This window comes from Cricetulus griseus, chromosome 7, assembly GCF_003668045.3.
Source record: "Cricetulus griseus strain 17A/GY chromosome 7, alternate assembly CriGri-PICRH-1.0, whole genome shotgun sequence".
Taxonomy (NCBI): Eukaryota; Metazoa; Chordata; class Mammalia; order Rodentia; family Cricetidae; genus Cricetulus; species Cricetulus griseus.
The window spans coordinates 45,811,360-45,838,289 of record NC_048600.1 but is presented as its reverse complement, the minus strand read 5'-3'; the positions used below and the strand labels follow the sequence as shown (position 1 = coordinate 45,838,289).

At 52.0% G+C, this 26,930-nt stretch overlaps 4 protein-coding genes and 1 long non-coding RNA gene across 6 annotated transcripts in view; 3 read left to right on the top strand and 2 right to left on the bottom strand.

The window, feature by feature from the left end:
- The first annotated feature begins 617 nt into the window (after positions 1-617).
- On the top strand, positions 618-4,197 carry LOC118239207. Its single transcript, XR_004770874.1, has 3 exons — positions 618-686; positions 3,324-3,412; positions 3,489-4,197. It is a non-coding gene; the product is annotated as an uncharacterized LOC118239207 (long non-coding RNA).
- Positions 666-7,877, bottom strand: Rgs11 (regulator of G protein signaling 11). Its single transcript, XM_035448183.1, has 16 exons — positions 7,472-7,877; positions 7,352-7,402; positions 7,167-7,273; positions 6,540-6,591; positions 6,376-6,434; positions 5,991-6,067; positions 5,804-5,885; positions 5,228-5,296; positions 3,663-3,686; positions 3,513-3,574; positions 3,303-3,416; positions 3,095-3,210; positions 2,880-2,967; positions 2,663-2,801; positions 1,369-1,451; positions 666-1,280 (listed from the first exon to the last, which is right to left on the bottom strand). Exons 1-16 carry the CDS (start codon positions 7,566-7,568, stop codon positions 1,166-1,168), a joined length of 1,335 nt encoding a protein of 444 aa, XP_035304074.1. The 5' UTR covers positions 7,569-7,877; the 3' UTR covers positions 666-1,165.
- Positions 7,878-9,907: 2,030 nt separating this feature from the next.
- Positions 9,908-11,820, top strand: Arhgdig (Rho GDP dissociation inhibitor gamma). Its single transcript, XM_035447517.1, has 4 exons — positions 9,908-10,897; positions 11,084-11,160; positions 11,237-11,300; positions 11,379-11,820. Exons 1-4 carry the CDS (start codon positions 10,741-10,743, stop codon positions 11,576-11,578), a joined length of 498 nt encoding a protein of 165 aa, XP_035303408.1. The 5' UTR covers positions 9,908-10,740; the 3' UTR covers positions 11,579-11,820.
- A 55-nt stretch (positions 11,821-11,875) lies between these two features.
- Positions 11,876-15,000, top strand: Pdia2 (protein disulfide isomerase family A member 2). Its single transcript, XM_027425133.2, has 11 exons — positions 11,876-12,083; positions 12,721-12,927; positions 13,033-13,166; positions 13,243-13,380; positions 13,448-13,564; positions 13,701-13,826; positions 13,898-14,095; positions 14,185-14,305; positions 14,391-14,572; positions 14,688-14,795; positions 14,882-15,000. The coding sequence occupies exons 1-11, from the start codon at positions 11,876-11,878 to the stop codon at positions 14,924-14,926; spliced, it is 1,584 nt and encodes a 527-aa protein (XP_027280934.1). The 3' UTR covers positions 14,927-15,000.
- A 225-nt stretch (positions 15,001-15,225) lies between these two features.
- The window catches only part of Axin1 (axin 1), a 52,999-nt gene continuing 41,294 nt past the window's right edge, over positions 15,226-26,930 (bottom strand). Inside the window, exons 5-11 of one of the 2 annotated variants that reach the window (XM_027425130.2) lie at positions 25,401-25,538; positions 22,010-22,527; positions 21,454-21,624; positions 20,082-20,327; positions 18,088-18,195; positions 16,680-16,847; positions 15,226-16,073 (exon numbers count right to left, since the gene is read on the bottom strand). In XM_027425130.2, the coding sequence (XP_027280931.1) occupies positions 15,947-16,073; positions 16,680-16,847; positions 18,088-18,195; positions 20,082-20,327; positions 21,454-21,624; positions 22,010-22,527; positions 25,401-25,538 (1,476 nt within the window). In that variant the 3' untranslated portion in view covers positions 15,226-15,946. The remainder of the gene's footprint in view (positions 16,074-16,679; positions 16,848-18,087; positions 18,196-20,081; positions 20,328-21,453; positions 21,625-22,009; positions 22,528-25,400; positions 25,539-26,930) is intronic. The other variant, XM_027425131.2, reaches the window with a different exon arrangement.

Below are 26,930 nucleotides of genomic sequence, written 5' to 3'. Positions count from 1 at the left end.
TTTTCCTCCAAAGACCAAGGGTCTCAGGTCTGCAGACTGAGGCCACTTTAAGTAGCCACTTAAAAAAATACATTTATTTTTTGGGGGGGGAGTAGAGGTATGTATGGAAGTCAGAAGACAATTTGTGGGAATCAGTTCTCTCCTTTCTGCCCTGTAGGTCCTGGGGATTGAACTCAGGTCATCAGGCTTGACAGCAAGCATCTTTATCCACCGAATCATCCTGCCAGACCCACAGTGGCTACTTTTTATACCAGAACCACACCCTTGATCTTCCTTTCCCAGGCTCTTTACACACACCAATATACTACATATTCACACCGCAGATGCCTCATATCACATGCGGCATGCACACATGGCACTCACACTACAGGCCACCTCCTATGCGTTGTGTCACAGACACTCAAGCCATGGGCTTAGGCCAAGATGGACACACAGGAGAACGGACTAAGCAAGGGTCTGAATCTTTTATTTCTATAGAAATGAGGTGTGAGGGGAGACTGGAGAACAGCCCTGCTGTATGACAGGAGATGGTATCTTTATTTCTACCTTTGGGGCAGAGGTGGCAGAGCTAGCAGCACAGAGGACAACCTGGACAGGGAGACTGTTCCTTGCCAAAGACCTGTCCTACAGGATCTGGGAGCACCACAGTCAGGACAACAGCATGGAGTTGACATCCTACAGATCTGGTAAGACAGGCAGAAGAGATGCCGTGTATAGTGGTGAATATGATACCTACAGATACAGTCTACCAAGAAGCCGCTGGGTTTAGCTTCAGCAGAATACAGTGGTGGAGCCCTCCTGAATAGGATGGCATGGCCAGAGACCAGTATCTCCATGTGTCACTGACTTGACATTCTAGAGATGAGATGGCCACCTAGTCCTGAACCTAAGATTACAGAATGCCAAGAACTCTTGAGGATCTTGATTTTACCTTCTAGGAACAAGTCTTGGCCTGGTAAAGCTCAGCCAATGAAATCTCTTTGCTAGGAATCAGTGGCTGGGCCAGTCCCTTCTAGGCAGAGGAGGATTTCCTTAGTGGAGGCTCAGGGGCCTCATAGCAAGGCTGGGCTTTCTACACAGGGAGATACAAGTGCTGGGGGCCCAGTATCCAGGAAAGCATGTCCCCACAGGGTATCAGGCAGGTGAGATGACAGGCAAGATCCATCTACTCCTCTCCATTGCCACCTGCAGGGGTGCTGGACACTGCAGCCTCCCCAGGAGTAGGTGGAAGAGCAGGCCTGGGGCTTGATTGTAGAGGCTTCCGCAAGAATGGAAATGCCCTGGGGACAAGAAAGTGCTAAGGTCCTTGGTCTTCTCTCTTGCAGGGTCTTCCCTGCTCAGTGGGTATGGGGCACTGGGGTGGCTCACCGGCGCTTAGTCTCCAGCGGGGTCACAGCTTCCTCCAACAGGCCCTTGTATATGTCAGACTTCAGGAACCTTGGGTAGGAGTCCTGCAGGAGACAGTGTCCAGTCTGACCCTTCCACTTCCTAGCCAGGTCCAGTCAGGCATTGATGGGGCCACCTTCTGCTCAAAGGCCATGCAGAACAGGGTGCTGGGGTGGGGGGTCAACTAACACTACCCCAAAACAAGACCTAGAGAGACCTGGCACCCATTTGGTGGGGCCACCAGATCGCAAAACATGGGCAAGAGGCACTATGTTCACACATAGAGGGATGAGCCAAGCACCTCCAGCCAGGGATGAGGAGCCAGAGTACCTCCACCTCTATAGAGGCAGGGCAACGATGATTCACACCTGTAATCCCAGCACTCAGGAGGCAAAGGGAGGAGGGGCATGAACTCATGGATAGCCTGGGCTACATAGTGAGATTATAAATAAGTAGCCATCCTTTAAAGGGCAGAGCACTCTGTAGAAAAATAGAGAAAGCCTACAAAAACCCACACTATGGCAGGTATAGTGGTGCACACCTTTAATCCCAGCACTCGGGAGGCAGAAGCAGGCAGATCTCTGTGAGTTTGAGGCCAGCCTGGTCTGCAGAGCGAGTGCCAGGATAGGCTCCAAAGCTACACAGAGAAACCCTGTCTCGAAACCCACCCCCCCCAAAAAAAATTAAATCAGGAGGATCATCTACAAGTCAAAGGCCAGCCTGGGCATTTATGCGTACTTAGAGACTGTGACTCAGACAAACTAAAAAACCTCACCAACCGCTCTGAACAAATACTGAGATTCCAGCTAATTGTAGTGCTGGGCATTGGTGGCGCACTCCTTTAATCCCAGCATTTGGGAAACAGAGACAGAGGCAGGCAGATCTTTGTAAGTTCCAGGCCAGCCTGGTCTACAAAGCAAATCCAAAACAATACAGAGAAACCCTGTCTCGAAAAACCAAGAAAAAACAAACAAACAAACAAACAAAAAACAACTGATAGTAGTGTAAAGAATCAAGCTTTGACTCCATCTATACCACTAGATGACCAGAGCATTCACTCAAGGGTGGGGTGGGGAAGGGACAGCCCAGTCAAGAGATAGTAAATAATGCTGGGGTCTGAACACCACCATACTAGTTTACTGAAACCAGGGCAGTGAGTGGCAGAGGCTGTGCTCATTCCTTATGAAGCCAAATAGACAAAACAAAACAAAACAAAAAAAACCACTGAAAGCAGAGTAGGAAGGACTATGATGGCGGGTACACTGGATGTACCCACCTTCTTCATGAGCATGTAGATATGCAATTGTGCTGCATCGAGGACATAGCGGTGTGGCTGGCGCAGCCCCTCCAGGGTGCACTCCATTGTCCGGCTGTCAATGTTGATCCAGCGAGCAGCTCCAGGGGCCAGGAACTGTCTGGGATATAGATGATACAGAGTAGACCCATGCTGGGCCTGAGCGATGGCCAACTAGTTTCCACTTACACACACTTACTGATAGACGGCATCCACCAGGGCGGGGACCTGGGCCTGCCCGCCAAAGCGCAGCTCCTCACATGCCTCCCAGAAGCTGAGGTTTTCCGCTGAGGACAGGGCAACAATCGGGTTTGGGGGTTCTCACTGAGCAGGCTTGAGAACGCCTGGAGCAGGGTCCCGGGTAGTGGCCTCCTTCCCTTGGGAGTGCCAATAGCAGGACGGTAGGCTTCTCACCACTGAACTCTTTCTGGAGAAAATCCATGAAGTGGCCACGCCCCATGGGGTCATCCAGGAGCTCTCGGAAGCTGAAGCTCCATCTCTCAACACGGAGCTTTGTGGGGGCTGTCACCCTGGGATGGGAGTGGTGAGAATGAGAGACAGGAGGCTGCTGATCCTGCTACTGGGAGCATTTGACAGTGCCACCAGAATACCCAGGGCTTACATGGGTGCATTCATGGTCCAGTAGGTGACATCGTCTGTGATCCAAGGGTTGCTGGGCAGGCATCCTGACATGATGGGATCGTGTGGGCCATGCTGGCTACTGAACTTCAGGTACCTGGGGGTTCCAGGGGCCGGTGCAGGGTAGCCTTAGGGACAAAAGGATCTATAAAGGTTCTGGGTTGGGAAGGGTCTCTTGTTGCCCCTCACTCACGCCTCGAGGCAGACAGAGGACTTCACCCGGTTCCTGCCCAACGCCTTCCTGAAGCACTGGATCTAGGACATCAGAGCTGAATCAGGACCTGTGAGGTAAGGTAGGGGAAGGGGGGTGGGCATCCCTATCCCCCAAGTTTCTCAGACCTACCTCACACTTATAGAAATCCGAGCTCTAGGTCTGGAAGACACAGATGGTTTGAGTTACAAAGCAGCCTTCTGGGTTCAGAAATCCTTTCAAGCCACCACCCAGAGCTGAGACCTTGTCCCACCAGGATGTAGCAAAGAATGGCTCAGACCTGCAGCCCAACTTTTGGAGCTTCTTCCTCCTAGCCCTATAGGAGGCCTTTGACAGCCTTTATCTGGAGACTCTGAAGATGTTCTACAAAACTCTAAGGTTCCCCAGGCTACCTAGAAATTCTTCACTTGTTATTTACCTGCCATATTTTCTGACAACTTCAACTATTTTCGTTGTTGAGACAAGGTTTTCTTTAGTTTATTCTGGCCTTGAACTCACAGTGTAGTTGAGGATACCCTTACAGTTGTGAGCCTTCTGCTTTCACCTCCCAAGTAACCACGATTAGAGGTGTCTGCCATCATAAGTGACATTTAAAGTATTTCTGTTTGTTTGTTGTTTGCTTTGGTTTGGGTTTTCAAGACAAGGTTTCTCTGTATAACAACCCTGGCTAGCTTGACTGTCCTGGAACTTGCTCTGTATACCAGGTTGGCCTTGAACACAGAGATCTGCCTGCCTCTGCCTCTGCCTCTGCCTCTGCCTCTGCAAGGAATAAAGGTGTGAGCCACCACACCTGGCTGTTTTGAGACAGTCTATGTAGCCCTTGCTATCTTGGAACTTGCTATATAGACCAGGAGGATGTCCTTGAACTCACAGAGATCCACCTGCCTCCACTTCTCAAGTGCTGGAATTAACAGCACATGCCACCATGCCTGGCCTTTAAAGTCTTTTGAAAAACATGTATACTGAGAAATCCTTGTCTGGGGAGCTGGCTTCAACTTAGTCACAAAGCATCTAGGCATCTCTGTATGGCTGGACTGCAGGAGCCATCCAGTAGACTGACTGACTGTCCCAACTGCTTAGCCACACTGGGCATGGAGCTGAGGTGAATGGTGCCTGTGGCTTCTAACATTTCATCCTAGTCTGCTTTTATATGCAAAAAAGTTAGGGGCTGAAGTTAGCAAGATGCTGTGAGACAACAGGACCTGTTCTAGAGCGTGGGTTTTGGTGGGAGGGACTGATGGCATTGTCACCTGCTAGATTAGTTAGGACCTGACTGGACTGGGTCCTACCTTCTCCAGTTTTCATGTGACCAGAGGCTTTTGGGGGGGTCCCTATGGGCCCAGGTCCCCCAGGCCATATAGCCTTGCTTGTCATCATTTCACATCTCTGGGAATTCTGATACTGTTTCAGCCTGGAGGAAGAGCCTCCCACGCTCCCCCAGGACCACCACTTACTTGCATCCAAGGCAGCAGGTGTGAGAAAAGAGAAAGACAAGAGTTACTAGGGGAGCCTGGGGTAGAGTTCGAGAGGTACTGAGACCAGACACAGCTCAAAAGAGGGAACTTGGAGAGGGCGCATCAGGTACAGTTCGGTGGACCAAAGGGTAACTGGATAAATGAGCAGTCCAATGAACTCTGAAGTGGGTTGAGTTAAAGCAGCAGGCAGTGGGGTGCTGGGGCTGAATGTGAGATGCTTACCATCTGTACTCGACTGGAATTGTAAGAGCCTCTTTCAGGACCCTGCTCCAGAATGTTAGGTGCTCCAGGCTGCAGGAGGATGGTAAGATGTGGTGCTAAGCCCTCCGCCCGCAACAGACTTAAAAACACTTGACTCTTTGGTGTGGGGACTGAGTCTGGACCTGGCCTTGAACACCATCTCTCTACCCACCCTGACTCAGGGTGATCACCTCAGATAGTAAGCAGACCTCAAGCCATGTGCTAGGACCTCAGTTTTCCACGCACTGCTCCCAGCAACCCAGTCCCTCTGCTATAACTGTGCTCAGCCCCCACCTTGCCTCCTGGGACCCTCAAGTCCAACATTAGCTCTTGTGTCTCCCATAGATAGAGTGAAGCTGGTTTGTTCAATGGTCTAGGACTAGAGACAGCCTCAGGCCTGACCATGTCACCTATACATTCTCAATCGAGAAACAAAACAAATTTCCAGTCACCCACCCAGACCCTGAGATGCACCACAACCTTAAGGGGTGTTTTGAGACAGTCTTTTAGCAAAGCACACAGACCCCTTTTGATGGCCAGGCAAACATGAGGACTCACAGGGGGTTTGTTCACCAGCCAGTATGTCTGCTCCTGACACGAAATGACCAGCCTGTCTCCCTTCCGGCGCTGCTTAGCTGCCCTGGGAGGAGTAGGCAGAGGTGAGTGGAAGCTGGTCCTACAACAGCACTGTCCATCCTGAACATTCTGAGCTCAATGTCCAACTAGCTTTGGTTTGGTGTCTCACCGCAGCTGCTCTCGAGCCTGCATCACTACTAGATCCCATGCATGGTTGATCTTCTTGTGCAGCTGGGCATAATGCTCCTGGAGGGCAACAGGATATCCAGTGGGTGAAGTGGGTAACCCCGCACAGGCCTAGCTCTGGAACATGGGCCCCAGCTCTCAGGGACACTGCAGGGAGCTTGTGTGTGTGTGTGTGTGTGTGTGTGTGTAAAGAAACCAGCTCAGCTTGCCCCATGGGATCATAAACAGGGGCTGCCTCCTCTTCTGGGAACCCTGGAGGTACGAAGGCCTTCCCAGTGAGACTTCAGGGACTGAGTAGGGGGCCTAGGCTGTATGCCATGGGCTCAAGGGTTGAGTTTGTGCAGGATTTAGCCTGCTGGAGATCCCACCTTCTCGTAGTCTACCAGGACCCCTTGTTTTTGGATGTTCTTCTTAGCCAGGTAGATGGCTGGAAGGATAGGAACATAATGCAGAGAACCATCACTTTCCAAACCCCATGGCATTGCCCCGGGACCACCAATTCCCAGATTAGATTTATATCCTTCCTACTCACCATAGTCCAGCTCAGAAGCTGGCCACAGAGTGCTTGTCCAGAAGTAGGGTGTCTTGTGTTGTGTAGGGAAAATGCTGTCCAAGACCTTCTTGTCTCTCCAGTTACACCACCACCACCACCACCACCACCACCACCTAATGGCTCCTAGCTAAGGCTAGTCAGAAGGTACATCCTTATCTGGACCAACTGACCATTGTCCATTCTTTCTACCTGGCACTGAGGCCAGTTTGTCCCTTGGGGTCCTGTAAAGGGACTACCTCCACAACTCTGAATGCCTGTACAGCTGACTGGGGAAGTGGAGCCTGATCATGCAAGGTTGTGGTCACAGTCAGAGCTTGGGGTGGACTGGACTCACACACTGAGGTTCTGGGCTTCTATCACCAAATCCAGCAGATAATCTTTCAGAGTTGGGACCTGCTGCTGGACTCAATGCTCAATACTCCACACATTGCCCTTTGCATGACTGCTGCAGCCTTCACAGAAAATTGAAGCTCTCTTGACTTGCCCCTGTCCCAATCTTTTGGGGAGGGTGCAGGTTCAGTCTAGTACATCACTAAGTCCCGCTCCAACCCCAGTAAGCTCCACCCCTCCCCTGGTGGGAGTGCACCCTGCTACCCTGGGCCTGACCTGAAATCTGTAGGGCGTCTCATCAGGCCGGAGCGTCAAGTCTCTAGACTCACGCAGTGGATAGATATAGCCATACTGCGCTAGGAGTGTGCCCAGGTGCAGGGCCTCTGAGGAGAAGGAAAAGTGAGCGCTCCACCAGCGCCCCACCCCCGCACCGCCCCAAGCCGTGGTTTGCAGACTCTCACCCTCCTCCGAGATGCAGAACTTCTGGACCAGCCATTCCACGACGTCTTTGCCTGCAAGGGAAAGGCAAAGTGGGCGGAGACCCCAGCGCCCTGCTCCCCCAGGGTATCCACGAGCCTCACCTGCTACCGCGTGGGGAATGACGGTTATCAAAAGGCGCTGGCTCCGCATCTTCACGCCCTGGTCGGGGTCCTGCATACTCATGACCATCCGCTCCATCTGAGAGTGAGCGCGGGTGGTGGGGGTGGGGAGCAACTCAGATCGCGCGCACTTGTCCCCAGGTTCCCCAGGCTACCGTGCAGGGATAACAAACTGGGGCAGCAAAGGCCCGAACCAGGGCCACCCAGTGCTGTTTTTCTGAACTCTCAGTTCTTTCCCGATGCTGTTCACCCCGCTCACCTGCCACGTTCCACTCCCCCTCTCCTGCCCAAACCCTTTGCCCACAGGCCGAGGGCCCACCTTGCTGAGATGTGACCACTGCGTGCGGGAGCACCCGCCATGGGGTGTGCAGCCCGCAGCCGTGGCCATGGCGGATGTCCGAGAGGAGACGCCCCGCCCCTTGCCGGCCCCTCCCGCCAAGGTTAACCGTGTGAGCACAGGTTCCCGCACAGCCAAGTCACGGGAGCTCTCTCACACGCTGTGACTTGGGATAGCCTGCCGTGGGGGCAGCCTGAAACCTCAGATGCCTGCCAAGCAGAGGAGCCTGCCTTGGTCTGGTGGCTGGCTACCTACCTCAAGGCTTGGTCTTGGAGATGGGACATATCACCAAAGCTCTGGAAAATGACAGGTTTTCATCAGGGTGGAAACAGTAAGAAAGGATAAAGTCTAGAAAGGATGGAGGACTCTATCAGAGGAGCCTGTGGCCAGGTGGACCAGGTTGGGAGCATTAGTTTAGAGTCTTGGCAGCCACTACTCCATCCGTGGGCCCTTAAGGAGTGCAGGGGCCAGCAGAGTCAGGGGTTTGGGGTCAAGACTTTAGTTTGACTGGCCTGAAGAGTATCCTTTCAAACATGTGGCACCATGTATGGCCTGTGTGGAGCCACAGGGAGGCATGATGTAGGCCACACCTGGCAGGATTGCTAAAAGCATTTATTTATAAAAGCATGAATGAGTCGTTTCTTCTTTCCTGAGGATAGGGTGCCCTCTTTCTCTTCCTAAGGAATGCTGGGAGGGAGCCAAAGGAGGGGGAATTGGCCTTACTGAGACCAGGAAACTTCAAACTGCTATTTGATTGATTCCAATGGATCAGGGGCTGGAACAGTGAGTGTTCTGCCTAGGTAGGTTACATCACCCATAGCTCCCAGCCTACTCATGCCCCCCCCCCACTTTACCTACACACAATGTCAGGCTCACCACAGGCCTGCTGTTCTTCCTGCATGAGTAGGCATCTATGGAGGTTTCAGGCTGCTGGCAGCTGAAGCTATCCCAGCTAAGGACAAGTAATTTTACATACTTCCTGTAGGGCAGGGGTGGGTCTCCCTGGCATCCTGTGCCTCCTTGCAGGATCTTGCTTTGGAAAGGTAGTGGTCAGTGTGGTCACTAGCCCAATGCCTCAGCATTAATCGTTGCCTGCAAAGGTGGGTCTGATCCCCGGTTATGCCTAGAAATGTAAGACACTATTTTACACAACTTCCTTACTCAGATCCAAACCTTTGGTCCTGCCGTCCTCAGCTGAAGGCCCAGCTCACCAGCCACCTGCCTTGGCTAATCGACATCCCCTCCCATCCGTAGGTTTCCACTAGATGTCAAGATTAAGAAATCTCTCAGCATCCACTTTCTGTTTCTTCAGTGTCCTTTCTTTTCCCAGTCATAGGAACCTGCAGAATTGTCTGGGTCCCCGGGTCCCCACAGACCCCCCCCCACACACACACATACACACACACATTCACAGTCTGCACCAATAAGCTTTAAGGGACCCTTGAGTCTATGTGGCCCAGACTGCACTTCACAGTGTGTGCCCAGAACCAACAGGGTGTGGCCCAGCTGGAGGCTGATAGGCCCCAGGAGACCCTTTTGCCCAAACAAGAGGGAGGGAGCAGGTGGAGGGTTGCGGGGGGCTCCAGGTGTGCTCTGCGCCGTCTGCTGATAATGGGAGTCCAGGGACGTGGGGGAGTAGCACCTGTTCCACTTGGCGTCCGTGGCCAGCACGCCCCGCCTAGGGGATCCCAGGGGACCCGATTCCCCGTGGGGGTGGGGCGGCCCTGGGTCCCTGACAACGCGTCCCGGCGCGGGGCGCGGCAGGGACGACGGGGTTCCGGCGCGGTGCGGACGACACGCGCGTCTCTGCGGGCTGCGCGGGGTCCGCGGAGCGGCTGGGGGGCGCGGCGCGGCGCGGCGCTGGGCGCGGGGGCGCTCCCGGCCGGGATGAGCTCACCGCAGTCGCGCCGGGGCTGAGCCGAGCGGGCGGCGGCTCCGCGGCGGGCCGCGGCTACCATGCTGGGCCTGGACGCGTGCGAGCTGGGGGCGCAGCTGCTGGAGCTGCTCCGGCTAGCGCTGTGCGCCAGAGGTGAGTGGCCCGGCCGGGAGGCGGCCACGTGCGCCGGGGGCAGCAAGGGAGCGGCGTGGTTGGGGGTCAGTCCCCGAGGCAACTTTGGGGGCTTGTGGGGACCTCGTGGCGTGGATTCTGGCCGGGTGTGGGACTTCAGTCCATACAGACCCTTCTGGGGAAGGGAGCCAGGAGGAAAGGAGTGTGTCCAGCCGGGAGGCTGCGGCCTCTCCCGTAGGTGGGGCTGGGGCTCCTTCCGGTGAGAGGCAATCCTAAGGTTGGAGGACAGTGGGCAGCATCTCAGTGAGACCCCTGCGCAAGACACCCAAAGGGGCTATGGAGAACCCTAGTTTGGGGCACCACCAGAGGGGCTGAGGATATCATGGGAAAAGCTCAGAGCTGGGGAACCCCTGGAGTACCTCAGGGCCACTACTCTTAAGCAGTGGCCTGTAAGCTGACCAGAAACAAATTGGTCTCTCCAGGGTCTCTTAGGAATCTCTTCCAGTCACCAGAGCCCCTTCTGAAGAGACCAAACCTAGGGACTTCTAGGGACTTAGGGGCCACTGTATGTCTGTGACAGCTCCTCTGGCTTCTTTAGCTCCACTGGGCAGTGGGAGATACAACTGGTGAGAGTGTGGATCCCAGCTCAGCACTTGAATGCCAGGGTCAGCAGGTGGCAGGTACTTACCTGCCTTCCCCTACTTCCAGTCCTCTTGGCTGACAAGGACGGGGAGCCAATCCCTTCAGATGAGGTGCTGGATGAAACTGTACCAGAGTACCAGGCCCCTAGGAAGAAGAGCATGCTGGCAATCTGGCAGCTGGACCCTGAGGACGTGAGCCTGGTCAAATACAAGCAGGCGCTGCTGGGGCCCCTGCCACCCATTATGGGTATGGCCTGGGGCCTGGATGTGGAGGGCTGCAAGCAGGGGGGCGGGAGGTGGGGTTTGCAGGGCACCCTGTGGATGCTGTTTCTCCTCAGACCCCAGCCTGCCCAACGTGCAGGTGACTAGGCTGACACTGCTGTCGGATCAGGCTCCAGGGCCTATCGTCATGGACCTTACAGGTAACCCCCTCTCAGACCGCAGCCCATCTTTGGATGAAGATGATCCTAGGACCCCGTGCTGAATCCTAGTTCCTTGGGTGCATTGCCACAGACTCCATGGGCACCACCAGTCCCTACATAGCTATTCCTGGGGCAGGGTCTTATACACCCTGGAAATTTAGAGTGTATCTGTCATTTCTTTAACAGGGGACCTGGCTGCACTGAAAAACCAGGTGTTTATCCTGAAGGAGGGCATTGAATACAAGGTGAAGATCACCTTCAAGGTGAGGGTAGCTGCAGTAGGGGACCAGCCATGTCCCAGCCTTCCAGAGAAGGCCCTCAACATTCTCCTTCCCCCAGGTCAACAAGGAGATTGTCAGTGGCCTCAAATGTCTGCATCACACCTACCGTCGGGGGTTACGTGGTGAGATACTGTGGAGGGCAGCCTGGGGCTGGGAGAGGTGGACAGAGGGGTGGCTCTTAATGCACTTCCTTCCCACAGTGGACAAGGCCATCTTCATGGTGGGCAGCTATGGCCCCAGGGCCCACGAGTATGAATTTGTGACGACAGTGGAGGAAGCACCAAGGGGCGCACTGGCACGTGGCCTCTACGTGGTCAGGTCCCTCTTCACTGATGATGACAGGCTTGACCACCTGTCCTGGGAGTGGTGCCTTCACGTCTGCCAGGACTGGAAGGACTGAACCTACTTGGGGCCTGCTTTCCCAATTTCTGTCAGTTGCAGAAGGACCTGCAAGCATTCCCTAGACCTCCCAGTTGGTGACCAGATGTCCCCCACTCTGCTGTGTCCTGCCCCCCTGCCTGGTGCCCATTAAATGTTACCCTGTCTCGCTGGCCTTGTGTTGCCTCTTTCTGCCTATCTCCACCCTCTGGGGCCTTTCAGGCTTTATCTTCCCTGAGACCCAGCCAGGTGCCACGTGGCTGTTGCTGCTTGGTCCCCAATCCCTTTATCTACTCCAGCCTTCAGGGCCCAGCACACCATGGATGATCGGCTCCTGACAGTGTTGCTGCTCCTGCTGGGTGTCTCGGGCCCATGGGGACAGGGACAGGAACCTGAGGGTCCCTCAGAGGTGCTCCCTGAGGAGTCCTCTGGGGAAGAAGTCCCCAAGGAGGATGGGATCTTGGTCCTGAGCCACCACACCCTGAGCCTGGCACTACAGGAGCATCCAGCCCTGATGGTGGAGTTTTGTGAGTGCTTGGGCCAGAAGTTTGGGGACCATGGTGATAGCCTAGGGGTTCAGGCTTTTACTTCCTAGACTTGGCCTTTCTTGTGGGTACCCTGTGTCCCAGGATCCCTGAAAGGGTACCTGATATTGAGCTGGACGTGGTGGTGGTTTAGCATGGGTAGGAAGGAGTGGTAGTAGAGCAGTGGGCAGCTGGAGGACATGTGGATGCCCATAACCCCCTGTTCTGTCAGCCATGGCCACATACTGATGTTACTACCTTTGTGGACTCATTCCAAATGGCTGGTCACCAGTCCTTCTGTGAAGGCAGTGTCCAGATTGGGTGGTCCATTCAGAGTCCTATGGCATATGTGTCCGTGGTTCCTCACAACCCTTTACAAATGTCAAAACCATTCTTAGCTGGTAGACTTCAGAAAGAAGCTACATGTGGCCCTGGAGAGAGGAAGCAGGATTTTTCTCAAACTCCCAAACCTCACTGTGCCTGGGCCCCAAGGGTTCTCTGGAGTCTGGCACCCAGGTGTGGTTGTGATCAATGTCTAGGGTGGACCTGAGGGAGGGTATGAACAGAATGTGCTTCCTGTTGGACCTGGGCTGTAGCTGGGGCTGTTGAGGACTGCTGTACTCACAGCCTCATCCCCCAGATGCCCCATGGTGTGGTCACTGCAAGGCACTAGCTCCTGAGTACAGCAAGGCAGCTGCCCTGCTGGCAGCTGAGTCAGCTTCGGTCACCTTGGCCAAGGTGGATGGGCCTGCGGAACCAGAGCTGACCAAGGAGTTTGGCGTGGTAGGGTACCCTACACTCAAGTTCTTCCAGAACGGGAACCGCACAAACCCTGAAGAATACACAGGTATGAGGTGGGTATGTCTAGGGGTGGGCAAGCGTGCAGGTGTGGAGTGAGTGTGGCCTAGGGATGGGGCCGAAGTGCAGTCTGAAAAAGGGGATCTCTTTGCAGGGCCCCAGAAAGCTGAGGGCATTGCTGAGTGGCTGAGGCGGAGAGTGGGGCCCAGTGCCAAACGTCTAGAAGATGAGGAAGATGTCCAGGCACTGACAGACAAGTGGGAGGTGGTGGTCATTGGCTTCTTTCAGGTAAACTGGGAGGGGTAGACAGGCTGTGGCAACAGTGCTGGTAGCACCCACCATTCTCACAGGGTTCGGTCTATAGGACCTACAGGGCGAGGATGTGGCCACCTTCCTGGCTTTGGCCAGGGATGCCCTGGACATAACCTTTGGCTTCACTGACCAGCCACAGCTCTTTCAGAAGTTTGGCCTCACCAAGGACACTGTGATCCTTTTCAAGAAGGTGGGTTGGGGCTAAGGACAGGGTTGGGGTCATGGCCGTAGCTCCTGCTAATTTTGCTGGTGTCCAGTTTGATGAGGGTCGAGCCGACTTCCCAGTAGACAAGGACACAGGCCTGGACCTGGGGGACCTGTCCCGCTTCCTCGTCACCCACAGCATGCACTTGGTCACAGAGTTCAACAGCCAGGCAAGTAATGCTATAGGTCACAGTGAGGCAGGGTAGAGGGACCTTTAGAAGTGGGAGGCTTGGCAAGAGTGGAGGGGCCTTGGGCTGCCCTCCAACAGAGACCCAGTGTTAAGTCATGAGTTTCCCACCCCTCCAGACGTCACCTAAGATCTTTGCAGCCAAGATCCTCAACCACCTGCTGCTGTTTGTGAACAAGACACTAGCTCAGCACAGGGAACTGCTGACAGACTTCAGGGAGGCAGCTCCCCCATTCCGGGGGCAGGTACTGGGGGAGGGCAGGAGGGAGGAGCAGTAGGGCTAAGGGAGATCCCAACTTGGTATGGCTTTTGGTAGGTGTTGTTCGTGATGGTGGATGTGGCTGCTGACAACGACCATGTGCTGAACTATTTTGGCCTCAAGGCTGAGGAAGCCCCGACTCTGCGCCTGATCAATGTTGAGACCACCAAGAAGTATGCACCTACAGGTCTGGTGCCCATCACTGCAGCTTCTGTGGCTGCCTTCTGCCAGGCAGTCCTTCATGGGCAAGTCAAGGTCTGTAGCTCTTAGAGGAAGGAAGGAACAGCAGTCCTAGGACCCTGGCCCTACACAAGACCCCAGTGAAGGCCTGCTTGCTTTCCCAGCCCTATCTCCTGAGCCAGGAGATACCCCCAGACTGGGATGAGCGGCCAGTCAAGACTCTCGTGGGCAAGAATTTTGAGCAGGTGGCTTTTGATGAAACCAAGAATGTGTTTGTCAAGTTCTGTGAGTTTTGAAGAGGGAAAAGGTGGCAGGCTGGTGGGGGTGGGGTAGGGTGTGAGTCAACTAGCCAAGCTTGATTCCTCCCTAGATGCCCCATGGTGCAGCCACTGCAAGGAGATGGCTCCAGCCTGGGAGGCACTGGCAGAGAAGTACAGGGATCGTGAGGACATTGTCATCGCTGAGTTGGATGCTACAGCTAATGAGCTGGAGGCCTTTTCTGTGCACGGCTATCCCACCCTTAAGTTCTTCCCTGCAGGGCCAGACAGGAAGGTGAAGGGATGGATGGGGCAGGAGTGGACTATTTACTACTCCATAGCTGACTTGGTTAACATTAGGCAGGCTGTGGCTGGGGAGTGTACCCTCAGATCCTTCTCCTTCTCCTCAGGTGATAGAATACAAAAGCACCAGGGACCTAGAGACATTCTCCAAGTTCCTGGACAGTGGAGGTAACCTGCCAGAGGAGGAGCCCAAGGAGCCTGCAATCTCCACCCCAGTGGGTATTCCATTCAGGATACCAGCCCCCCCTCAATAAGTTCTCTCCCAGGCAGGTCTGAGATGGGCTTCTGTAATCCTTTCTAGGAAATACAAGACAATTCCACCGTGGGACCCAAGGAGGAGCTGTAGCCATATGGACACAGCATTCCAGGGAGTGGTGTCGTCAGGTGCTGGAGGGAGATATGCACTATGAATAAAACTGTTTACCCAGACTTTGTGTGGTTCATGAGCAGGGCTGGCTGCTGGTCTGCCTAGCTTGGCCCCTGGTGCTTGCCTCTAACTCAGCACCTCCTGACTTTGGGGCTTGCCTGGGCAAGAACAGGTAACACACAGACAGGCCAGCTTGCCTTCTTTACTGCTTGGCTGAAAGGCAGCATAAGCCCCTGCCCCTGCCTCACTGGCAACAGACAGTATATTACACATCCAAGGCAGGTTCAAAAACTGTTTTATTTCATTATTATCCAAGTACCTTTGAAAAGATAATTGTACAAGTCATCGCATGAAAAATGGGCTCAGGGTACCCCCTGCTGGCCCTGGCCTGAGAAATATACATATTTACATGGACACTTAGAAGGGACCAGACCCCCACTCTGCTGAATCAAGCTGGTGGCTGGAGACAGGCAAAGGGGCCTGAGTTACTCAGCCGCCACACTCACACAGTGGCAGGCAAGAGACAGCTATGTTGAAGGCACTCAGTGACATGTACAATATACAGAGGCCCCCCACAGGATCCCCTGCTACTGGGCCTGAACCCAACCAGGTGCAGTGGACAGGTCCCAGAGGGAGAAGAGGACACTGGGATAAAAGTCCAGGTAAAGGTATCCCTGGGTCAGTCTGCATTCAGAAGCAAGAGCTGTTGAGGGTCATGAGATGGCTCATGGTATTGCTTCAGGGGGTGATGTAGGAGAAGGTGAGGCTTTTCTTTTGAAAAGCAAAACAGAGAAACCCATGGAGCCACTCAGTAGGAACACTCCCCCTTTCCCAGAGGGACAGAGGTATGGCAAACACCTGAGACCCCCACCCCTATCCCAGGAGCTTGTGACACACAATCTTGTGCTGTTGCCCACATGAGGCTCCTGAGGACAAGACTGCTCACTGGCTGATGACTGCACTTTAGTGATGGTGTACCCTGGGTATGTTGCCCAGTGCTCAGTCCACTTTTTCCACCTTGCCAATGATCTTCTCTTCAAAGACAGGCAAGACTGCCTCGTCCTCCCGTACTTCTTCAAATACCACACCACAGTCAAACTCGTCACTCACTTTCTTAAAGTAGTATCTAGGGGCAGAAAATTGGAGACAGTGAGAAAAGCCAGCTCCAGCAAGGGAATGCCTGCCCTTGAACCCCAGGAATTCCTACCTCCCTGCAATGCAGGCTTGTCCCAGCCAGTGAGCTGGGATCTTGGCTGTTGCCTGTTGGGCAGTGGCCACACTTGGGGTAGAACTGGGACCACTGAAAGGGCTGAGTTAACAGTATGTTGAAAATTGCTATAAAACCCCTGGGAATCCCAATCCTGGCTTCTGGTGGGTATGGAGGTTGCTGATAGCCTTCTGAATCAGGAAGAGCAGAGGTCTTGGGTCCCCAGCTCTGCCATCCACATGGGCTGACACCAGGAGGGCTGACAGGCTCCCATGTCACTCAGGTATCAGTAACCTTACTACTGGAGTTTTTGAGCTGGCTGACAAGGAGTGAGAGAGAGGTCTGCGGCTAGAAAAGAGGGCCAGTCCTGATGCTATCCAACCCTGATGTGCCCCAAATAAGAGCAGAAAGCAGCAGCCATGGCTGAGGGAAGTAGGGTGAAGGGGAAGAGAAAAGAGCAGTGGAACAGAAAACCAAATTGCATGCTGGGCAAGTATGCCCTATGGCTGCAGCTTCTCCTCTCACCTGTAGCTCCCCTTCTTGGTTAGCAGCTCCTTGAACTGGCCCAGCGTGACAGCACGGCCCCTCACCAGGGTCCGGTAGGGGATGGGTTCCCCACAGAAATAGTAGGCCACAACAATGCTGTCACATGGGGGTGCACTCCCGCCACCTGCCTTTCTCTGTGATTTTGTCCTGGGACAGAAACAGAGTGGTAAGTAGTGGGCTCAGGCCAAGGTCACACAGAGTACCTCAAAGGTACCATCTACCAATAGAGGACAAGACATCCCAGGGTCAGCATCTCACTCAGCAATGTGGTGTTCACAGGCCCAGCCACCCACCTACCCAAAATCTGGGTGCCAGTCCTGTGTAAACCACTCACTAGAAAATAAGCTAGAGGTCTAGCTCTAAAAGAAGCACTTCACCATCCAGACCACGTAAAGTGGACACAGATACCCACAATAACCAGACCAGGCCTTCGGCTCACAAAGTCCTATCTCCAAAGTTGTAAGGGGGCTGGTCTCAAAACACTGACAAGTCCCAACCTCTCCAAACTTCCATAAGTCTTGAGGAGGGACCAATCAGAGCTGCACAGATCTGGAAAGGAAGTGTCCCTAGGACCAGGATTTCCAAAGCAGATTGGAGGCCTGAGCTGTTTCTTACTCAGGTCCTCAAAGGGCTGTGTAGCTGCTCTGAGTCTGCTCCTGTATTCCTGTACTTTTTAATCACTCCAGAAGCTTCCATAGCTGGCCTCAACCATGGCCACATGGCTGCTTTTTCTTGGCCAAGTAAAATACACGGGGCATTCTGGATGTGTAATTTTCCAGGTTTTCAGACCTTCTTCCAGCAATGGGCTTTTGAAGCTTTCTGGCGGTTAAACCTGGGGAGACCTACTTCTCCAGAACAACTGGAGGGCCATCTGCAGAGGCCCCAAGGCCCAAGGGGGATCCTCATCTTCCTGTCTTGAGTAAGAGCAGGAAGGGCATAGTCAGAAATGCCCCTGACCTAAATGTGGCTATGGCAGGCGGAGGTGCAGAGCCTAAGTCCTGGCTGTAGTCACACCATCCAGATGCTACTATAAAGTTGCCGCAAGTTCCTAGTGCTATTTCAAGGGGACTAGAAATGTGGACCTGATCCTGTGTAGAATGGTAGTGGACCCACCAGTCCCCAGAGCTAGCTCAGAAGCTCAGGAGAATAAAGATGAGATGAAAGGCAAGCTGTGATGCCTGCATGAACCACTTATAGGCCTACTGATCATGTCTACACTGAACAGGCATGATCTCCTCTATTGGGAGACATGAGAGAGAAGCCACAGCAGGCCTTTCTCCAGCCCTGATGCTTCCTAGCTCAGTGACAAAGCCTATCAAATAGGTGCTCCACTTTGGGATTTGGCCTGGGCTGGGCAGAACCAGGAGGACCCACAGGGCGCACGTACTCTGTCTCGGAGAGTTCCAAGTCCGACACGGCTGGTACCACACTCAGCACCGGTGCACATGCTGGCCTGACACAGGTGCGTCCCCGCTGCATGACTGCCTGCACATACCTAGGGAACAACCCGCATCAAAGAAGATGGGGCTCAGCCAGTGTTGTGGACAGTGTGCCCAGATAGGGTGAGCAGCAGGAACTAGCTGCCAACAACTCCCACTCACATATCATCAGAGGCCCTGCCCTAAGTGTCTAGACACAGGGTCAATGCCAGTCTGCTCTTTGGAATACACCCTGGAGAACGGCTGGTCTTGGTGCTACAGGCTCTCTTCACCTCCTGCTCAGATGACTTCTCCAGCTAGAGGTTCTTGGAGAAGGCCTTCCAAGACACCTCCCAGGAATGTGGCTCTTTCTACACAGATTCATCATGACCTCCTGAAGATGATGTGGATACTAGACATGGACAGAAGCAGTGACACTGTTTCTTGGGGAGCTGCTGCCAGCATGACAGAGCCTTTCCAAGAGAACCCTCTACCTGGGTATGCCACTATTGTCCCTAATAGTGACTTTATCTGATATAGTTTAACAGGGCCTGCCAAGGCCTGGGCCTTTCACTGCATACATCTAGACTTGCTTATAAAGTTCCAGACAAATAGACTCAATACATTCAATTTCTTCACACATGAAGATTTTGGAGGCACCAGCTAAGACGTGGTGTGTGTGTGTGTGTGTGTGGGGGCACCAGCTAAGACGTGGTGTGTGTGTGTGTGTGTGTGTTGATGGTATGGGGTGTATGTGTGTGGTGATGGTATTCTCATACCCCAAAACACAAACAAGAAGGGTTTAGCTGATGCTACAGGCCAGGAGAAAACCACAGCTGTTGCCATATGGGGTTTGCCAGGTAATGGTAGGATGAACAGATGCAACCTCTGCATCACAAGAGAATCCTAACTCCCAAAATACCCTACTCCACAAAATAATCCTGCATCCTAGGAACACTGGCTTCTGAGCACACCCTGCCCAGGCCTCTGAGGGCATCATTCCTAGAAGATCCCACATGACACCCTACTCCACTGACTCAGACCCTTGCCAGATACATGCAATGTGTCAGCACCAGAAGGAACACTTCCTGCACAGAACAGGTAGCACAAGTGTATACCATAGCTTACAACAGGTGGCAAAGTGGTCCCTTGTATTTAAGGCAGCTGTGACTTCTTTTGGAGCTCAGAGCCTGGTGTGGGTCCAGGAGACTTTAAGTGACCAGGAAGATGTCTAAGCTCCTGGGGCAATTACAGCCTGACTCTATTAGAGACCATAAGTGCAGAGTCTGCCAGTCAAGAGTTGTAGCATCCCAGGGAAAGAGGACTCTTAGAAGTGAGGTCAGACCCCAGAATGTACACAACCCAAGCTGAATAAAGGAGGTGATAGTTTCAAAGGGCAATAATGGCCTTTGTGTGACCATGGTTCCAGGGACTGGGTAAGAAACAGATCCTAAGCCCTCATGGAGACTATTACCCACTTGGGAATTCCAATAAGCCAGAATGTCCAGGCAAGTGATTCAAAGCCAAAATAAAAGGGTCAGAGAAGGCCTTTTCTGCCTCCAAGAATACTGCTTCCTAAAGAGAGGTCTTTTGAGTTTGGGCAAGGACAGAATAAGCTTGCTGAACTGTGGTGGTGAAGGAGCTGATGTTGATGTTCTTGAGGTTGAGAAGACAGGGAGAGTGGTTGGAGTTGTGGTCACTCCTATAACTGCCTGTGCTTCAGAGTTGTCTATCATCTCCCTGTGGCTGTGCTTTATATGGCTGTCATCAGAAATGGCCAGGATATCTACCAATAGGCCGGGCATGCCCAAAAGCTGTTGGCCATCTGGCCACGTGCTGGTGAGAACATTTAATGGCATAGCCCTCTGTCCTGCAGCAGGGCTACCCAGAATGGCTGTCTTCCCCCTAGGGCCTTCTTCAGGCCTTAAGGCCATATAAGGTCACCCATACCACATGAGCCTACCTCTGCTTGGAGGGCAGCTTGTTGGCTCTCTTCTCCTCTTCCTCCAAGCGCCTGCGGGCCTCTTCCAGCTGGGTCAGGGGGTTAGGGGCTGGATTGGGTGGCATTGTGGGATCTTGGATGAAAAGATGAGAAGGCTGGACAGAGTTTCGGAGCTGAGCACTGACCCAGGGGTGCACAGCCCCAGGACGCTCAATGGACAAGGGCCTGGAGCTTTCATGGGCCTGCTGCTTCCTCATCCCAGAAGACCTTATGGAACAAAGACAATGCATGAGCAGTGGAAGCAGCCAAGTGTGCCCACACTCACCTACAGGAGTCATGTGGGCCTCCTCTATCCCACACAGGCACACCCTTCCCTTCTTAAAGACTGTTCTTTTTGTGTCTGTGATTTGAGACTGAACCAGGGGTTTGCTCATGCTTTGCTGTCACTGAGCTGCATTCTAGACCTTTCTTACTTTTTTTTTTTTTTTTTTTTTTTTTGGTTTTTTGAGATAGGGTTTCTCTGTGTAGTTTTGGAGCCTGTCCTGGCACTTGCTCTGGAGACCAGGCTGGCCTTTACTCACAAAGATCTGCCTGCCTCTGCCTCCCGAGTGCTGGGATTAAAGGCGTGAGCCACTAACACCTGGCTCTTTCTTACTTTTTGAAAACCAGATTATTTTTAAAGATGTATTTATTATATATACAATGTTTCTGCCTGCATGTATGCCTGCAGGCCAGAAGAGGGAACTAGATCTCATTACAGATGGCTGTGAGCTACCATGTGGTTGCTGGGAATTTTACCATGCTCTTGCCACTGAGCCATCTCTCCAACCACACTCTTTGAAAATTTTATTACATTATATTTATTCTGTGTGTGAGCATGAACACACATGTACCACAGACTGTGTAAGAATGTCAGAGGACAACATTAGAGTTCTCTCTTTCTATCATGTGTGTCCCAGAGTATGCTGAGGGCAGGTAGTGAGCAGGCAGAATATTAAGGTAATTTGGAATTGAGGAAATGAACCTGCCTCAGTCCTAGACTCCCCTAATATTTTCAGAAATGGGTCATGCCAAGGATTACAGGGATGGCACCTGCTCCCTGTGGAGCCAGGAATGTATGTAAACACATAGCAATATGAGACAAGACGGATGAGAGATATCCAGAGAGGCCACATTGGGGCTGAGCAGCCTCAAACCCTTGGGATTGAAAAAAAAGTAGGCGTAAGACAGAAGTCTCTCCCACAGCTGCCACTTATGTAGGTTCATAGGTGACAGGGACTTAGATGGAGTCATTTGACCTTGAAGCCAGAAATAAACTCCACAAAGCAAGGGTGCTGGCAACAAGAGGACAGGTGGTTAGCTGCTCCGGGACAGGCCCCTGCAGCACACTTACCCATGGCCTGCCTTCCTGTGTCTGCTGATCTCCTTCTCACCCTCAATGATCCACTGCATGATCTTCTGGTTCTTCTCTGCATCCTCTGTGGTACTGGGTACCTCAGCACTGGCATTCTTCGCAGATTCAGCCTTCTTGGTGTTTCTTTTGGAGGGTGCACTAGCTTTACCACTGTGAGATCAAGACATATGAGGTCAATCTGGCCTTCCTTGCTATTTCCTAAACCCTCAAACACAATAAGAGGGCCTGTAACCCACTGTGAAGGCAGTGGTTTCTTTGAAGGTCAGCTGTCTGGGGTTTGTTTTATTTTTATTTTTTTGGGGGGTTTGTTTTAATATGGTGAGAGAGTCATGCTGACCAGAGCCTAAGACAACTCTACAGCCTCTCCTCACCCAGTCATAGCAATGCCTGGAGCTGTCTGGCTCCTGGCCCCATTGTTGTATGACTTTTATTGGGGGGGGGGGATCAGGTCACCATAGGGGCATGGCCCTTGTGAACCACAACTTGTATAAAAGCACATACTGGAAACATGTGGGAAGGCTGGATCAAGACTCACCCAAAGGCCAAGTCCCCAGAACTGGGGGTGGTGCCTGTGCTCTCTGAATAGCTGCGGGGCTTGGCATGCCCATGTGTTTCTGGGCCCCATGAGAAGCTGCTCTGGACCCTTCGGGCAGCTTCAGCCTCCATTTGCTCCTTGGGTCTAGCTGAATTATGGTGGACATGGTGGTGGACGTGCCTATGGTGGTGCAGGCCAGCTGTATCCAGCTTCAACCCCAACTTAGGAACATGCTTCCCATGCCCGGAGGTTACACCCCCTAGTACTGCAGTCTTGGCTACATGCCCACTGTCGGGAGAGCGGTGGCCTGGACCAGGTGACTGGCAGCCAGGTGTCCTCATGACCCTTTGCACATGCTCATCCAGAATGCTCTCAGGATTCTCCTCATGAGCATCCCGCAGTCCGGAGCAGCCCATATCCACATAGCGGGGTGGGAAATGGTGCCAGGCTGGGCCAGAAGGCAGCTTGTGACTTGTCATGGGGCCAGAAGGCAGTTCACCATCCTCCCCTTCTTCTTCCTGTGGAGAAACAGCAGCACTGTTAGAACAAGGAGGAGGACAGACCTGGAAGTGAGCCACAGTCCTGACAGTCAAGCCAAGAACTTTCCTGATTGCAGTGTAGCCAAGTCAGGGAGAGGTGCTGTGCTGACTCCTGGATACCCTGTGCTTGAATCTCAAAAGGCCCAGGGAACCTGAACTGATTCTCATTCTCCCTCCCTCCCTTCCTCCCTCCCCGAGCCCTCCAGTTTTTCTTTCTTTCTTTTCTTGGGGGGGGGGGGAGTTCGAGACAGGATTTCTCTGTACTGTTTTGGAGGCTGTCCTGGAACCCCCTCTGTAGACCAGGCTGGCCTCAAACTCATAGAGATCTGCCTGCCTCTGCCTCCCGAGTGCTGGGATTAAAGGCGTGTGCCACCACCACCTGGCTCCAGTTTTTCAAGACAGGATTTCTTTGTGTAGTCCTAGCTATCCTGGAACTTACTGTGTAGACCAGACTGGACTCAACTCACAGAGATCCATCTGCCTCTGCCTGGGATCTCTGCTGGGATAAAAGGCGTGCACTACCACTGCCCACCATGTTCTTTTAGTTAATATTCTCATTCTTGATTTTCTGAAAATTACATTATTTATTTACTCATTCGTCTGTTTATTTTATATGTGTGGTTAACACCACCCAGCCTCAGTTTTGTAATAAAAATAATTTTTAAAATGGGTGATTAATCCTGTACAAAACGAGTAAAATCTACAGTAAATGTATCAATGTCTGCAAGCCACAAAATTCTATGTCTGTAGTTACATGTCCATCCACCCAACAGGAGACAGCTCAGGACAGGCCGGCTAAAGAACAAAAAAGGCTAGAGCATACATGACAGCTTATCTGAGCCAGAGGCCCTCTGGCCACAGACTATTTTCTGAGCTGATATAGGAGAATCACTCAGGGCTTTTCATTAGTATTTTCTACTAGGTCAAAAAACAATACCACTGTTCTTAGCCTTGACACTGACCTAGTCTCTTCTCTCTTCTTGAGAGCTGTGGTGTTCACTCTAGGGACACTACTTTATACCTGTTGCCCTCCTTGCCACTAAGGACTGAGTCATCCTATCTGGCCACAGCTGGCACTCCACAGAGCTAAGGCATAGACATCAGGAAATTACTAACACCTAGTCACCTCTGTCTTGAATTAGTGTTAGTCCCTTTGGAAATGGACCAGGAAATGGATTCAGGTGAACAGGACAGGATGTGCATGCCAGCCTTGGGACAAACAAGGTTCCTTGAGGAACCTGCTTTTCAGAGTCATCTGTGACCTCCATAGGGTCACCTCCATAAGGGTATCCTCACAGAAGAGAAGCAGTATCTGTGAAGTGTTCTGCTACTCAAATGAAGATGGTGATTTGGATCACAACAGGCAAATAAATTAGGACTTAGCACCTCAGAAAGGTTCTGTGTTTCATGTCAATATGGCCTCACATTTCTTTTTACAGACACCATCAGAATGCTAAAACTGTGTGGCCTAGAAGATGATTGGCTTCTGTCTGTATAGTTTCACTACCCACCAGATGCCTGACTAAACATCATAGGATTACCTATGCAATAAGGTGCCACTCTAGCTTACAGTGGGTCCATAGTGTAATGTCTCACTGTAGTCTATCAGTGTTGCATGGTGGGTAATGCTGCAATGCTGGCCATCACACAACAGCTAGCAGGTGGATGGCCATCCCAACACAGGAAAGGCTGCCTGCCAGTTTAATGAACATTTCTCCAGCTACCAAAAGGAACAGGAGAGAATGCTGGCATCAGTGACAAAATAATTTAAGAGAGAAAGAATGTGTGCATGCGTGTGGATAAGAAACAATTCATCTTAAAATATTTTCATATGAGGGCTGGAGACATAGCTCAGTGGTTAAGAAAATTAGCTGGTCTTCCCAAGTTCAATCCCCAGCAACCACATAATGGCTCATAACCATCTGTAATGAGATCTGGTGCCCTCTGCTGGTCTGCAGGGACACATGCAAACAGAACAGTATACATAATTTCTGCACAAATAAATAAATCTTAAAAAAAAAAAAAAGCCTTTTATAATAGCACAAGAAAAAAAAAAAGTACAAAAACAATGGTGTCTCAGCCAGGCAGTGATGGTGGTATACTCCTTTAATCCCAGCACTTGGGAGGCAGAGGCAGGCAAACCTCTGAGGCCAGCCTGGTCTACAGAGTGAGATCCAGGACAGCCAGGGATACAAAGAGAAACTGTCTAAAAAACAGCAAACAAAACAGTGGTTTCTCAATGAACCAAAATGAGCTCTAAGAATGCCATTACAGCTACTATAGTTTGTAGTGTCCCCTAAGTTGAGTAGGAGCCTGCACTTCCCCAACCTTCCTACCATGGTCCCATTGTGTCTTAGTTCAGTTCCGACCACCTGCCAAGGCTAGGCACACAGCCTTTTTTTTTTTTTTTTTCAAAGATTTATTTATTATTTATACAGTCTTCTTGTCTGCAGATACACCTGTAGGTAAGAAGAGGGCACCAGATCTCATTACAGATAGTTGTGAGCCATCATGTGGTTGCTGGGAATTGAACTCAAGATCTCTGGAAGAACAGCGAGTGCTCTTAAACTCTGAGCCATCTCTCCAACCGGCACACAGCCATTTTTTTAGCTTCCTGTCTTCTTCAAAAGTTGGGAGCCTAGGGAGCTTCCTCCCAGACATCTGGCAGGAAAAGGGATTGCTGGAGGGAGCACTAGGCTCAGTTAGTGGCAAAACAGAGAGGAACAAGGTGCTGAAACACAGTGACAAGAAGTCTGAGTAGGACATCTCAGAATGTCGCTGCACTAAATGCAGGACTTCCAGGCTACAGGAAACAGTGGCCTGGATATGGTCCCAGCATATAGTTCACTCACCATTCGTACACGCTTCAGCCGTTCCTCCAGCTTCTCTTCAGCTTCTCGAGTGCGCTGAACAGCTTCTAGCCGGTGAATAAGCTCTTCAGCAAACTTCTGTGGTTCTACCCGGATCTCCTTTGGCATTCGGTAAGTGCGCTGAAGAAAGACACAGCAGTCAGGAGGGCTGCCTTCACAGGGCAGTTCTGCACTTTTTACAGAGCAACACAGTGACAACCTTCTAGCAAGAGCATGTGTACAGGAATACATTTATTTCTTTGAGTGTGTGTGCAAGGACATGGTGGATATGTGCAGCATGGCACACACGTAGAGGTCAAAGCACAGGAATTTGGTTGTTTTCCCCTTCCAGGTAGGTTCTAAAGACAGAATACATGTCATCAAGTGTGGAGGCAGGTGTATTTATTCACTAAGTAAGCTTGCTAATTACATCTATTTTAAAGCAGGTGTTTATGGTTCCCTTTTACTGGGACACTAGCATCCTCATTGGCTCTCTTTTCTCCTTCACTGAGCACTGACCTAAGATGTGGACGTCTCTCTAGCCACTCATAACTATATTACTGGAGGCCTGGGCAGGGTCCTGGTAGCACAGGCTGTGGCACCTGAGTGAGCATGTGTACATGCACCCAGACAGATGGTGTTCAGTACCTTGGCCAACATGCTCTACACTGAAACTCCCAACTTGTCACAGAGAAACATTCATGACATACAGTGGGGAATGCCTGAGGCTCAATGCAAACAGCAAGAGAAACACAGGATCAAGATGAGTAAGCATAGCACTAGGAGCTCCTAGGGTAGACTTGTGGTCTTGAAGTAGCCTAATCCACAGCATTCCCAGGGCGTACGCCCGTTTGAAGGAAATCCTAGATGGCAGTGCCTGGTCCTGATGCATGGATGAGTTTAGTAATCAGGGTAGGACTGCCCTCAGGAGGGTTGGGACTCTAGGATCTGTTACAGCAATGGGAGACATAAATGCGCAATATACAGAATAAACATCATTTTCCAACCACAAACATAACTTTCCAAACTTGGGAGATGAAGGTTCAACTAAAGAGCTGAAAGACTCCAACTAAGAAATTCTGGCCTGGTGGTAGTAGTTCACGCCTTTAGTCCCAGCACTCAGGAGGCAGACAGAGGCAGGCAGATCTCTGTGAGTTCGAGGCCAGCCTGGTCTACAAAGCAAGTTCCAGGACAGCAGCCAAGACTTTCATAGAGAGAAACCTTGTCTTGGAAAACAAAAAGAAAAGAAATTCTGATGAGGCTGGGTGTGATAGTGCATTCCTTTAATCCCAGCACCCAGAAGGCAGACAGGTGGATCTCTGTGAGTTCAAGGTCACTCTGGTCTACACAGACCTACAAAGTAAGCCAGAGCTACATAGTTGCTGTCTCAAAATGACAAGAAAATCAATCAAAAGAAATGCTGATGCTCTGAAGCACCCACCCTCCCTACACAGGCATGGGTGGAGGATATTGCCACAAGCCCCCCAAGCTCTCCTAGAAGTCTTTCTGGCCAACACCTGTGTGCCAGGAACA